Source organism: Acomys minous, assembly GCF_964271855.1.
Source record: "Acomys minous genome assembly, chromosome: 6".
Classification (NCBI taxonomy): domain Eukaryota; kingdom Metazoa; phylum Chordata; class Mammalia; order Rodentia; family Muridae; genus Acomys; species Acomys minous.
In genome coordinates, this window is record NC_140487.1 from 104,457,928 (window position 1) to 104,472,734 (window position 14,807).

Below are 14,807 nucleotides of genomic sequence, written 5' to 3' on the forward strand. Positions count from 1 at the left end.
GGTTCAGCCGATTGTGGGTGGGGCCAACCCCGGGCTGGCTGGTGGTCCTGGCTTCTGTGAGAAAGCAGGCTGAGCAAGCCAGTCGGCAGGACCCCTCCTCCATGGCCTCTGCATCAGCTCCTGCCTCCAGGGTCCTGTCCTGGCTTCCTTCAACAGCGGACTACACTGTGGAAGTGTAAGCCAAAGAAACCCTCTCCTCCCCAGGTTGCTTTGGTCATGGTGTTTTGTCATAGCAAAAATTAACCCTAAGACTGTAAATTCCCTTGAGGCAATGTAAAGGGAAGCTGAGAATGTGGGGTTTGTAGTCAGGCATAGATCCAAATCCCAGGTCTGATACTTTGTATCTGTATATCCTTGAACCAAAACAACAACAACAACAACAAAACTGCATGGAGTTTGGGGTTTTGTTTTTTGTTTGTTTTTTTGTTTGTTGCTTTGATTTGTTTTTCTGAGACAGGGTTTCTTTATGCAGTCCTGGCTGTCCTGGACTGGCTTTGTAGAGCAGGCTGGCCTGCAACTTACAAAGATCCTCCTGCCTCTGCCTCCGAGAGTGCTGGAGTTATCACGCTAGCTCGAGTTTGTCTTTGGTTTTGGGTTTTTTTTGTTTTTGGTTTTTGGTTTTTGTTTTTCAACTGTGAAATTCAGGTGACAGAACAGAACCTACATCTCAGGGTATTTTGAAGATTAAAGATGATAATATGTACGTACATAAAGCGGGGATGCTGGAGTCATGCTCCGTACCTTTCAATGCCGGGGGTGGGGGGTGGGGGGCACGCCTTGACCCTTAGCTGCAAAACCTCGAGCGAAGTGCAGAAACCTCTCCTGTACGTGTGTGTTTGCGTGGTAGCCGTACCGTGCAGGTGCACGTGCTTGCGGAGGAGGCCTGAGGTCAGCATGAGTATCTTTCATGGAACCTTCTTCGCCATGTTTCCTAGAGCTAGGGTCTCTCACCGAACCTAGAACCCCAAAATTCAGCTAGGTTAGCTAACCCATGAGCCCCAGGAACCTGCCTGTCTTTGCCCTCCGTGCCATTCTGCAGAGCTGGCGTTACATACGGCACTGACATTCCTGGCTTTGATATGGATGCTGGGGACCTGGGCTGAGACCCGTATTGATCATGCGGCAGGCACCTTATCAACTGAGCTGTCTCCCCCCAAACTGCTACTGCTTCCGTTTCCTTGTCTGGAAGGCCGACATGACAATACTGAAATCTTCCTTTGAGGGTTGTTGAGAGCCATGACGCTTGGGCAGATTGGCAGCACTCACTACCTTAGCCAGCGCTGCACTTGAGGGACTCCTACATCTTAGTTTTAACACGTTCAACTTCCATTGCTGAAAGCTATATTCTGACCTTTGGATTTTTTTGTTTTGTTTTGTTTTGTTTCGGAGTGTAAGTTTTTTGTTTGTTTGTTTGTTTGTTTGTTTTGGTTGATTGGTTGGTCCCACACACACACCACCACCACCCCACCCCCCACTCCACCCCCGCAAGGTTTCTCTGTATAGCCTTGGCTATCCTGGAACTCACTCTGTAGATCAGGCTGGCCTCGAACTAACAGAACTCTGCCTGCCTCTGCGTCCTGAGTGCTGGGTTTAAAGGTGTGCACCACCACTGCCCAGTTTCTGACTTATTTTTTAGTATATCACCATTTACTTAGTGTATGGAATGCATTGGTACTGACAGCTTACACTAGCAAACCTTGGTCAGTGGTCCCAGTAGCTCTTTGAGGTTGGTGTGGTTACCCCAATTTACGAAAGGGATGGGGCTCAGAGATATAAATTAGCCTGCTCAATATCACGTACCCAATAAGTGCCTGGGATGGTATTTGGACTCCTAAAACTCCAGAAATTGCCCTGCTCTGCTCTCTGCCTGACCGCGTTCATGGAGAGGAGAGCAAAGGTGGAAGGAGGCGGGGACTTGTAGTAAACACTGAGGCAGTAAGGAGGGCTGAGGGGCGGAGTCATCGAAGACAGTGTTGGGATCCGAAGGTGGGAAGACAGTTTTGCAGGGTCTGGTGAGACCCTCACATCAGCCAGGTCTGTCCGGAAGAACAGAGATAGAGGTGATGTACACAAAGAAAAAAACACCATTACGCCACAAGAGGGCACCCTCACCCTAAAGCCAGCCTGGTATTGTATGGCGCCTCTTAGCCTTTGTCTAATTAAAAATTACAGAAGTGGAAATCCCAGCCTGAACCAACCTTGGGCTCTGTCTGGTTTGACAGCACTTGTGCATTTGCCGATCTGAATCTTTTCACCTGGCTCCAAGGGTGAAGACATCAATCTTCATCTTTGCTTCAGGACCTGATCTCCAAATAGAGTCAAGCACTTATGGAAGTAAAACAGACATCTATAGCGGATGTTCCCAACACATGTGTATTTGTTTATAACTGATACACAGGTAGCATTTAGTAATATAAAAGATTGTTTTAATTTTTTTTAATTATGTGCAAGTGTCGGGGTGGGTATGTGCGCATGGGGTGGCAGTACCCTCCGAGGCCAGAAGAGGGCGTGCCAGATCCTCAGAGCTGGAATTAGAGGCGGTTGTGAGCACCTGCCCCAAAGTGGGTACTGGATTGTGAGCTCAGGTCCTCTTCAAGAACCTTAGGATTATTAATCGCTGAATATGGATTATGTATCCATATTATAATAAGCTTCCATTGAACACATGTGTAAAGAATTGGTAGATGTTCTTATTTTTTCAGTCGTATTAAAACCTTACAAAATACTGAGGGTGGGGAGTAATGCTATCCCATTTTACCGAACAAGAAACTGAAGTACAAAGAAAGAGTAAATGTACCAAAGCCGCAGAGTTTAAAATTGGGCAATCTAGCTTCAGGGGGGGAAAGGTGAGATTTTAAAAAGAAAAGAGAAATATAGCTGGGCCAGATAAGACATGCACACATAATCCTGGCACTTGAGATTTGGAGGTAAGAAGATTGGGAGTTCAAGGTCACCCTCAGTTACTTAGTTCCTGGGTTTAGGGGGAAGATGGAGACGAAGAGAGAGGGAGGAAGAGAGAGCTATTAACATAACATTTTCTTCCAAAAACCCTGCCCCGGGCTGGGAGCTCAGCACAGGTCTCTGGAGAAAGTGAAGGTTGAGATGAATCTCAAAGGATGCTTAGCAGGCCCTCAAGGGCAAGGTGTGTGCAAAGGCCCAGAGGCAAAAGTTCATGGTGCTCTGGGAGCTGCGTGTGGCTCAAGCATCCAGGGGATGGTGCTTTTTGAGGCTCAAAGATGGTCTACATGTTTTCACTGAAGGGGAGATGCTCTGTCTGCTCCTGGACAGTGTCCCATTTTTGTGGACCTCAGCTGTCAAACCCTCTACCCTACTTACCTTTAACTGTCAACCTGAAACCACCTCAAGTCATCTGAGAGGAAAGCCTCAATTAAGAAACTGCCCAGAACTGGTTGGCCTGGGACGTGTCTGTGAGTGACCGTCTAGATTGCCAACTGGAGACCCAAGCCCACTGTAGACGGCGCCACGTAGTAGTCCTGGACCCTGTAAGAAAGCTGGCTGAGCACAAGCCAGCTAGCAAGGGGCACTCTCCCTGGTTCTTGCTGTGTTTCTTGGCTGTGAGGTGAGTTTCTCAGCTGGAGGTATTGTGCTTTGTTGAAATAACAAACAGGCCTTGAATTTCTGCCTTGACTTCTCTCACTGGCAGAGAGAGACCTGGAATTGTTAGAAACTAACACACAAACAAAAACAAAGACATCTTTTCTCCTTTAAGTTGATTTTTGGTCCCAGTGTTTTATCACAGCAACAAAAGTGAAACTAAATCATCATCTATGTTTTGGTTTTGTTTTGTTTTGTTTTTTAGACAGGGTTTCTCTATGTTATCTTGACTGTCCTGGACTTACTTTGTAGACCAGGCTAGCCTCGAACTCACAGCGCCGCCTGCCTCTGCCTCCCGAGTGCTGGGATTAAAGGCGTGAGCCACCATGCCTGGCCTAAATCATCATCTATGACCCTACATGCAAAAAGGACCTACTGGCCTCTTGAAAATCAGGTTGACCTTGGCCTGGTCCCGAGTTCCATAGCTTAGAAAGGCCTTCCCTCCTTTCCAAGATGCCCCATGAATTCCTGAACCTTTAATTTCCCCCTTTGCCCTCAGCCTCTTGCATTTCCACTAAATAAAAAGCTCAGTCAAGCCAAGCATTCCATGGATTCAGCAAGTTTATTGAAGATTTGAAGATCTTGGGAGTGTCGCATACCCATGGGCACCTTCCATCTCTCAACTTTCCTCAGCCAACCTCCAGGCCTCCCCAAACTTGTGTTACCACCATGTGGATCCCTGTACCTGCAAAAGGCTGACTTCAGCCTCTCGATCCCACTGTGTCCTCCCTCCCCACAAATACACTGACTCCCTGTCACACGGGCTTGCCTCCCCTCCCTAACCCTAAAATTCACATGTGCCATCCTACTTTAAAACCCCTGGCTGCCCTAGCCTGCTCCTCAGCCAGGCCCAGAAGCCATTCTTTCTTTCATCTTCCTCAGGCCACAAGCAGTAGTCTCTTCGTCGAAGCAAGCGAGCCAGCCTGTGGTAACCGGGGAGCTGGTGTCGCGAAATGGGTTCCAGGAAAACTAGCAGCAACGTTGGTGGGAAGGGGGCAGCCAGGAGGAGAGAGGTGGCCACTCGGAGCTCCAGACAGCAGCGGGGGTTACACAGGGCCCGGCCACTCAACACACAGAGTGTCACACGGCTACTCACCATGCTGTCTACCACATTGTCAACTACATCTTTACCGGGCTCAAAGTCTCGCTCAGGGAGACAGAGGCGCAGACCCAGGCCAGCTGGAAGGAAGCCCTCCAGAGCAGGCAGAAGTTCCTCTATCACCCAGCCCTGGTCTCCCCTGCAGTGAGACACAAATACATCAAAAAGGAACCTCTTTCCTTCATTTCCCTGAGCCCTCAGACCCCGGAGCCAAACCCTGACCAAGGCCTGTCCATAGGGGATCCAAGAGTTCCTGGCTTCTTGGAGGAGCGGCAAAGCAAGTAGCAGAAACACCAAGGCAGAGCTAGCCAAAAAGAGTTTCAGCTCCAAAGTCTGGGGGCAGTGGTCCCAGAGAAAAGAGTAAAAGGAATTCTTGGCAGGGCTCCCCACTTCTGCTGGACACAAGTGATGGCCTACTATGTGCACGTATGTTTTAGCGGACTGCTTAACCCACGGCTCTATCCATGCATTGGCGCACTGGCAGGCCAGGTTTGACTGCAGGATGTATATATACTGGGGCATCTGCGGGCTGTACTCCCTCAAACTGTCATGCAGCACCAAATCCTCCTCAGTGTAGAGCACTAAGGCCTGGAGACTACGCAGGCGCTGGAAAGCAGTGGCAGACAGTGACGTGAGCCCTGTGTGGGACAGCTGTAACGCCTGGAGCTGTGGCAGCTCACCCACCAGCTCCTCCAGCCCTACCGAACGGGGCTGGCTTGTGGATTGAAGTGACTCCAACTTCAGCTCCCGTAGGCTGGGCAGTCCAGTGATAAGGCAGGGTCTAGAGTTGCCTCCAGAGCCCCATATGTTCAAGGACTGAAGTTTAGGGAGCTGCCAGAGGAAAATGTTGGCGGTGTCCTGGGAGCAGAAAGCATCCAAGCTATTCTGGAGGAGGGAGAGTTGTTGGAGGGCCGGGAAGACCTCGGAGGCATTCGGGATGTCCAGCTTCAGTCCCCTGCCTTCTATAGTCAAGTTCTCCAAGAAAGGGAAGACGGTCGGGGACAGCCTCCAGTGCTTCCCGCCTGAGGCCGCTTGAAGCCCTAAGCTGGTCAGATGCATGGGCAGGGGCAAGACTGCTGGAGCAGAGTGAGCCGGAAGCGGAAGCTTCAGTCTCAAGGTGCGCAGGTTCTTTGCTCCCCAGAAGCCAGGGGTTGGCCTTGTTGATATTTGGGTGTCCAGCAGGCTAAGGGTGGTCAGTGCAGGCAGAGCAGCCAACCAGTTCCCACCGAGGTTGAGCAGGGGGTTCTTATCCAAGTTCAAGGTCTCGAGTTGCTGTAGATCCTGGAATAGCTGCCCCTCCAGGGAAAGCAGCTGGTTGCCCTGAAGCAACAGCTCCCGCAAGTGCGGCAAACAGGAGAAGGTGGCTGGAGGCAGGGTGCGCAGCCCATTGCCCGCCAGATTCAGAGTCTCCAGTCCCGACACGTCGCCTGTGTCATTCATGCACAGCGTGTTGCTCTGCAATTGGTTGCTGGCCAGGTTTAGTCTCTGAAGCCTAGGCATGGCAGCGAGGAACCCTGGTGGCAGCTTAGTCAGGCCAGTGGCTTGAAGACCCAAGGTCTCCAAGCTGGAGCAGGAAGCCAGGGCCTTCTGGGATATATAGCCTAGCTTGGTGTAGCCTACATTGAGCCCCTGCAGCCGGAAGTGGGCAACAGCCTCAGCAGGCAGCTCTGTCGTGTTAGTCCATGCAGACAAGACGTCGAGTTTCTGAAGTCCCAGGGCCCTCACTGCTTCTGCCTCCAGAGTCGTGCGTTCCAGGTTCAGAGCCTCCAGCTGGAGTCCCTGGAGGGACCCGGGACTAGCCATCTTCAGTCCCTTGTTGAATGACAGATCCAACATACGCAGGGACCACGGAGTCCTGGAGGAGGAGTTTTGCACCAGGTCTGGGAACATGCCAGCCAGCTCCCCCACATCCTGGAGGCAACTGAACTTGACAGACAGCCACTGCAGGCTGGGAGGCAGTTGGACACCGGCCTTCCTGTCCAGGCAGTAGCCAGAGATATGGAGTCTCTGGAGGGAAATCAGGTCACCAAAGGCATCAAGAGGTAGAACAAGAGATCTCTTCTTAAAAGGTTGCTCCAAAAAGGAAAGTTTCTGTAACTGTCCCAGGCCCCGGAGAGCGCCTGGCAGGAGCCGGGTAAGGTGCAGATTCAGTGCCAGGATCTTGAGTCCAGGGAAAGCAGAAAAGGCATCAGCATGCAGGGTAGACACAGAACCACTGAGGCAGAGCCCCTCCACGCTCCTAGGCACAGCTTCCAAGGTCTGCGTCAGGTTGGTCACAGGGATGCATGCAGCAAGGAAGGCTAGCTTGGAGTCTGCGCAGAATGAAAAGTAGCGGGAGACTAGGGGCAGTCTGGAACCTTCAGTCAGTAGGCATTTGGAAGTGGTCCACCCTGCTACCAGAGGCAGAGAAAGGAGCAGACCCGCTAGCAGTGAGTACTTGCCCATCTCAACACCGGCAGGATCCTAGCAGAGGGGGGCCTCAGAGTCCCAACCTTCCACGCATGCGCGTTGCCAATACTCACACCAGGAACAGGATACTCATCCACCTGGGAGTAGCTGCAAGGTCTGGGAGCGTAGTCAAAGGGCCACAGGGGCTTCCACCCTGAAAGGTGGGAAGGTAGGAGGAGGTGTGGAAGCCGACTTGAGGAGACAGTGATCCCTGAGGTGGGGAAAGGACGTACAGGGGTGATGAAGTGGAGCGTGGGTCTCACTTCTCTGTTAGGAGAAAGCCAATGAAGTTCCTTTTCTTCTTCTTTTCTTTTTTACATAAGGTCTCGGGTAGCCCAGGCTGTCCGTGAACTCAGTCTGTAGGGACTCCTTTGAACTTCTGACCCTCTTACTTCCGCCTCCTTGGTGCTGGGATGACAGATGTGCACCACTACAACCAGTCTGCGCAGCGCAGTTAGAGCCCAGGCTCCTATGCACACTAGGCAAGGGCACTCTACCAACTGAGCTACGTTCCCATGCCCCAGGTTGAGTCCAATCGGGCATTCACACTGTCGTCCTCGGCAAGGCATCTACCCTCTTCCGGGTCTGTGTTCTCTCCTCTGACCACGTGGGCTAACTCCCACTTTGTAGAATTGCTGAAAAAAACAAATTCAGATCAGTAGTATGGGGCTTTTCTCCTCATCACTTTCGTTATGACTTCCTTTCTTTACTGACTCGCTGGAATTCTTGGATAAACACAAAATGGATGTTTTGTAATCAAAATAAAACATCAATATGATGCTGGCATGGACCTCTCGTAGGCGCCTCACGGAAAGTCCCAAAAGGCATCAGTTTGACCTGCCAGGACTTGGGGGTGGGGAGGTCTCCACCCCTACTCTTTGAGCCACGCTGTCCGCCCCCCTAGACCCCCCCCCCCACCAGCCTTGACCTTGGCATGCACTGCCAGGACAGGGCTTGGACAGAAGAGGGGCTAAAAAGGCAGAAAGGAGCTTTGTGGTCACCTCAAACCGTGAAGGAAAGCATTGAGCATAAGTCAACATCTGTTCATGACTGGAAACAAACTCAGAGAGAAGAGCCTCTTGTGCCTGCAAATAGTGTAGCCCTCTGAGATCCTCACGTTCTCAGTGCCTTCGACTTAAAGCCACAAATGAGGCAACTGTGTTTCTGCTCAACATTAGAACGGAGGCCGAAGAACGGCAGGACAGAAATGAAAACGCTAAAACTAAAGTCATTTTAAAAGAAGAAACACAACTGTCACCGCACCCAGGATGCTGTGATGCCTGCAGGGGAAACCCAAATATTTCTGAAAAACAAACTGATTTTTAAAAAAAAGATATTTAGCAAAGATGTTGGGTATTAGGTCTGGTTTCTTAAAATTCTTCTAATACACCTGTGTGCAGTTCCCGTTGCTATAGAGAACAGGCAACCTGTTTGAGTTAAGACATTCCTAAGAATTTAATATGCAAAAAGACTAACCGCCGGGGTTAGGAGGCAGGCTTGGGAGCACCTAAGGGTAATTCAGGATCCCAGGCAGGATCAACAAGCAGGAGAAGGGCCATGAGTGGCAGAGCCTTGGAGGAGTTTTGAGGAAGTAGCTGCCTCCAGAAGAGCAATAGCAGCATCTGCCTCTCTCTCAACTTCATGGCCCTTGCCCTTGGCCTTGGATCTTGCCCTTGGATGCCCGAGAGGCCCCCAAATCAGAGCAGGAAACCCCGTGTGTAAATCCATTCCGCTAACTCCCCTGAGCACCGAGCAAGACGGAGCACAACAGAGAGACTGGCAACAGAGGATTAGAAAATAGACTTTTGCTCATAATCCCAGTGCCCAGGAGGCTGAGGCAGGAGGATCATGATTATGAAGCCACCTTGTGCTACATAGCGCATTTCAGGTTAGCCTGATTTAAATACAAAGACCCTGACTGAAATGGTCTAAAAGAAAGTGAGGAGCAGAAGAAGGGAAGAAAGAACACAAACTGAAAATTAGTATAATAGGCCACATACCTAAAAAGTTAAAAAAAAAAAACACTTTTTACTCCCACTTCCCCCATTTATGCAGAGACCCACATCAAACTAGACCTCCCAGCACTGAGCACATGTCAAGCTGGACTAAACACAGGGAACAGTCACTTTCAGATGGGAGCGTTGCTACAACAAACAATTCCATAAACCTGGAGGAAAATGTGCTTTAAAAATAATTGCTAAGGGCCAGACAGATGGCTTAGCAGGTGAAGGTGCTGGCGGCCAGACTGATGTCCCTAACTTGATTCCCAGGACCCACCTGGCATCAAAAGGGAACTGACTCCATAAAGTTGCCCTCTGACCCACACATGCACACGCCCGCCCGTCACATAGGAAAATAAATAAAACCTCGGGGTGTCCTAACCTGGGCTATTTGGGAGGCTGAAGCAGAAAGATACTTGAAACATGAGTTCAAAACCAGTCTGGAAACATAGCGAGACCCTGTCCCCAAACAAACAAACAACAAGTGTAGGGGTGCTGGATACATGGAGCCTTGAGTTCAGCCATTCCCAACCCCCAGCACTGTAAAGACAGGGAACACAAAACCTATAGCTAAGACAGATAATAAGTGAGGCTTTAGAGATGGATCAGCTAAGAGCACCAGCTACTCTCCCAGAGGACCAGGGTTTAATTCCCACCAGCCATGTGGTGGCTCACAACCAGATCTGTAACCCCAGGCCCGGGAAATCTGATGCCCTTGTCTGGCTTCTGCAGGCACCAGTCACACACAGGGTGCAAAGATATGCAGGCAGGCAAAACACCTATACACATAAAATAAATCAATTTTTTTTAAAATTGAAAATAAATGTACAGCCGGGCGTGGTGGCACACGCCTTTAGTCCCAGCACTCGGGAGGCAGAGGCAGGTGGATCACTGTGAGTTCGAGGCCAGCCTGGTCTACAAAGTCTGTTCAGGACAACCAAGGCTACACAGAGAAACCCTGTCTCGAAAAAACAAAAAAACAAAAAAAAAAAAAAAAGAAAAAGAAAATAAATGTACAGATAAATGGGACAGAATATGGTTCTTAAACAGTTCTAATTATATCTAGTGTCTAATTTCAAGAAAACCCTGCTGTACTAACAGCTCACAGGCTTAGGGAGTTTGAGAGCCACTGCCTCTTAAGTCCAACTGTGGAAACAGAATATTGTCAAGGTCCTAAGAGAAACATAAATTTCCTAATAGGCTACAAAAAATTACCAGCCATTAATGGACTTTTTTTTCATAATTTGACTTCACCAAAATCAAACGTTATACATTAAGGATATGACCAAGAAACTGAAAAAGAAGCTACATGCAGAAGGAGGTACTAGTTGTGTGCATGTGTGTGTGTGTGTGTGCGTGTGTGTGTGTGTGTGTGTATCTGTCTGTCTGTCTGTCTGTCTGTCTGTCTGCCTGCCTGTCTAAGGACTCATACCTGCAACGTACAATAACTTTAAATAACCCATGGAACCATACTGAAAACTAGAAAGCATTTCAATGGAATAACAATGAAAATATTACATAGCGAAACCCACTGGGTAAAGCTAAAGTAGTATCCATAGGCAAAACATCCACTCTTAAGTGTCTGTGTTTGAAAAATCAACTCCAGGTCTACAGCCACGCCACCCAAACACGCACCGTCTCATCTGGAAACCAGCATCAAAAGCTGGAAAAGCCACGAGCTAGGCAACGCCCTCAAGAAGTTAGAAAAGGAACAATTACAGAAAAGAAGACTCCCGCTTCCTCTCTTGGGCAGTAGCTCCTGCCAAACAAGCCCTCGCCATGAGCACCTGCCGCACTGTGCCAGAGACACCCAACAGCTCCCCTCCAGATGTGAGGATGTTGTCTCTAGAGTGTCTTGTGTTGCTGCAGAAGAGTACCACAGACTGAGTACTTTTAAATGAACAGGAATTTGGGACCAGCAGGAAGTGGGAGGAGGGAAGGAAGGTAAAGAGAGGATGTGGACGTGGCAAGGTGCAGTGGCATACATGTGCATGTATTATGAAAGTCATTGTCTGTGTGCTAATAAAACGGCGAAGCTCCGTTCTTCAAGGTCACCGTGATAAGTAGTAATCTTGGCTGTCAACTTGAAAAGCCTGGGAAGAGGAAGCCTCGGTCGAAGAATCGCTTCCTTAAGATTGGCCTGTGTGCATGTCTGTGAGGTGTTTTCTAGAACTGCTAACTGACGCAGAAGGGCCAAGCCTACTATGGTTGGTACCATCCCTGAGGCAGATGGTCCTGGGTTGTATTTTTTAATAAAAGAAAAGAAAAGAAAAAGGTAGGCAAACATGAGCCATGGAGCAAGCCAGCAAAGCAGCATTCTTCCATGGTCCCTGCCTCTGCTCCTGCCTGAGTACCTGTCCTGACTTCCCTCAATGATGTGACCTGAAAGGAAAAGATGAAATAAACACTTTTCTCACCAAGTTGCTTTTGGTCTTGTGTTTATTACAGCAACACAGAAGCAAACAAGAACGAAAGAAAGAAAAGAAAGAAAGAAAAAAAAAGTGTCTAGTAACTGCCCAGAGTGGTTACTTAAAGTAGTTTTCTGTATCCCAACTGTATTGAAAAACAAAAGGCAAAGGCTGCCCTCTACTTTCAAAATGGTACCTACATCTGCATTCTGCCCCCAAACAGGAACATGAGAGCCGAGAGAAGGGCAAGATGGCTGAACAGTGGATAAACCTCTTTCATAAGAGGCTTGACCCCATTCACAAAGGTGGAGCCTTTAGAGCCTAATCACCTTTGAAGACCCTACATTGGCAACATCTGAATTCATGTAGAAACCATGGCGGTAAAGGACAATGCTCCCCAAGAGCAGGGGAACAGGAGAGACAAGCTGGACAGTTGGCAATTGCTGAGCCCCAGCACAGGAAACAAGAGGGAAACCAGGCCGACCATACCTGACTTGCTGAACCAATAGCCTAACCGCCATTCAGGACAACTGCTGATTGTGGAGCAAGCTGGGGAAATGGATGATTCCTAGAAAGCCGCATAGGGTCGTTTGGGGCTGAACACTAAACTGAGTGTTTAGAATATAACGCCGAAGGTGGAGGCACAGGATGGCTGTTGGAGAGCTGTGAGAACAGTCACCCCCAGAGTTCTTGCAAGCCTGGGGGAAGGTAATGTGTGACAGCCCAAAGGGGGGGGGGCATGTTCAAACACCCAGAGCATTCTGCTGAGAATGAATGACAAGGTCACAGCTCAGCAATAGGATTTGCGGTGGCTGTTCTTGGTTGTCAACTAGACTGCATCTGGAATGAACTAAAATCCAAACAGGGAGGGCACACAGGTGATTTTGCTTAATTGGCCTTTAATGTGGGTCTTGAGTCAGGAAGAAACACCTTTAATCTGGGCCACACCTTCTGGTAGAAGCCTATATAAGGGCACGGAAGAAAGAAGCTTGTGACTGCTTGCTCTCACCTCACTAGCCAACCCATTCCTCCACTGGCGTTTAGAGCCCACTTCCTCAGGATTCCAGGGCCTACTGAAGACCTCCTGAGACACGCAGCCCCACGGACTGAGTAACACTGGACTCTTGGACTTTGCATTCATGTCCTGCCATTGCTGCATTAGCTAGATGACAGCCTGTAAGTAATTCTAACAAATCCCCTTCACTCAAGGGGTTCTGCGTCTGCAAGCAGCAGGAAGTGGGAGAGATTCTGGGTCTGGCTTGTGCTTCTGAAACCCAAATTCAACCCCCCAGTGACACACTTCCTGCAGCAAACCCATGCCTCCTAAGAATGCCTCTCCCTGGTGACCAGGCATTCAAATCTATGAGCCTATTGGTGGGGGGGGTGGGGGTGGGGGGACGGACGGACGGACACACACATTCTTATTCAAACCACCACAGGGTTAGAGTAACCCAGAGCACAGTCTTAAAAGAAAGTGTTAGAATTTCCATGGTGAGCCCACAAACCCTTCCCTGCCCAAACCTAAATAGCCTCCAAAAGAAAACAACAAAATTCAGCCTGTCACTAATATATCATTTACAATGGCCAGCCCTTAATAAAAATTATAAGTTAAAAGGTGAGAAAATGATAACCAGGGAAAAAATAGATCAACATAAACACACCTGGGAATGGCAGAGACTATGGACTTAGCAAAATGACAAACTGGCTCATATAAACATGTTCAGTATGCTTGAACACTTAAAGGAAAATATGAACATAATGGGAAAATATTTTAAGTGAAATGAAACTTCTGGAACTGTTACCCCCCACTGAAGTCAGAAAGTGCAGTTCAGCACTATTGCTACCGTGGCAGCAGCTCTCAGGAGTGATAGTACATGTATTTCTCAATATTTTCACAGATGCATTGACTTCCATGCCTGTCAGCAGTCATGGGACAGACATCCAGCTCTGTGCTGTCACCCCGAGAAGCCTGAGGGGTTCCCTTAACCTTTTAGGGATCCAGCCAAACTAAGATTTGTGGCTTTGACTCAGAAGAGTTTCAAGCCTGGCCCATCTGAAACAGATTAGGAGTTATATAGGAGACATTTTAATATAGGCTTGGCCATGAAGCATAAAGAGAAAAGAAGCAGCCAGAAAGAAAGAGATACATATGCAAGTGATCAGTGCTCCCAAAGAGACAGTGTGGATAAGGGCTCCTCAAGAGAGAACTAGAGGGTAAGACACACACAAGGAAGCGTTGCAATCAACTATCTTAGTGTTAGCCGTATCTACTCTTTCTGTGACTATCAAAGTTGTATTTTTTTTACAAGTTACTAAGGTACCTTATTCTTTCTCTTCTGCCCCTGATAAATGAAATGAAACTTTTGATGACAGAGATAACTGAAGTGGCTCCAACCATGTCTTGCACAGTGGATAAGGTAAAATCAGGAGTCACTGAGTTTATACAAAGAGTTTGGTCCACGTCCACTTTCTGTAGGTAAGTTTCTGGTGAGATTCCTACAGGACTGCTGCAGGGAAGGAAGGGAGGCCTTGAGCAGCTGGAAACGTGGCTTCTCTCCCTGCTTTCCTGATGGCAAGAGGCTTCTAGTGTGAGCGGCTTCTCTCTTTCCTCAGGTCCCCAAATCCCCCCTCTTTTGCTCTCCTGCCTCAGGTCCCTTGGAGGAATACAGGAGGGCGTGGGAGGGAGACACATCACAGTATTCCAACCTCTCTTCCATTTTACCCCAGGAGTTTATGGCATCATATAGCTTTGTTCCATAGACCAAGATTCAGTCACCAAACCAAGCAAAAAGAACCTTCTGGCTTCTCAAAATCACCTACCCAAATAAGGGTCTTTATCTTCACATTAATAAGTTCAGTTCAGTCCAAAAGTTATGTGATCACATCCTTGGTCTAGTGCTCTCATAGTCTCTTTCCAACAGTGTCTAAATTTTGTCAATAAATCACCATATATGTGATTTAATCCCTTTTTGCCTCTCTTCCTGCTTTTGACTTACCCATGTTTCTGCCTGTCTGGGGCAAATAAATCTCCTTTGTGCAAAGAACTTGGTCTTGGCGTGTCTTGAGCCAACTTGGAACTTCCCTTGGTCTTGTCCTTCTCTGCTTTGGTGGACTTTCCAGCTACATCCGAAGCTCTCCGTGGCTCTAAACGCCACAGGGCAGCTCTGTTTTAGTGCCAGCCTCTCCTGGCTCTGAACTCCGAACTGCAGTCAAGTAGCTCTTCTCTCATCCCTGCCT

The 14,807-nt window shown here is 48.7% G+C and overlaps 1 protein-coding gene across 1 annotated transcript; it reads right to left on the reverse strand.

The window, feature by feature from the left end:
- Positions 1-4,167: 4,167 nt before the first annotated feature.
- On the reverse strand, positions 4,168-7,672 carry LOC311598975 (toll-like receptor 12). Its single transcript, XM_084784628.1, has one exon. It carries the CDS (start codon positions 7,157-7,159, stop codon positions 4,421-4,423), a length of 2,739 nt encoding a protein of 912 aa, XP_084640754.1. The 5' UTR covers positions 7,160-7,672; the 3' UTR covers positions 4,168-4,420.
- Between the last annotated feature and the right edge of the window lie 7,135 nt (positions 7,673-14,807).

Coding starts and splice junctions, on each gene's coding strand:
- LOC311598975 (XM_084784628.1), bottom strand. CDS start 7,159: ATGGGCAAGTACTCACTGCTAGCGGGTCTGCTCCTTTCTCTGCCTCTG.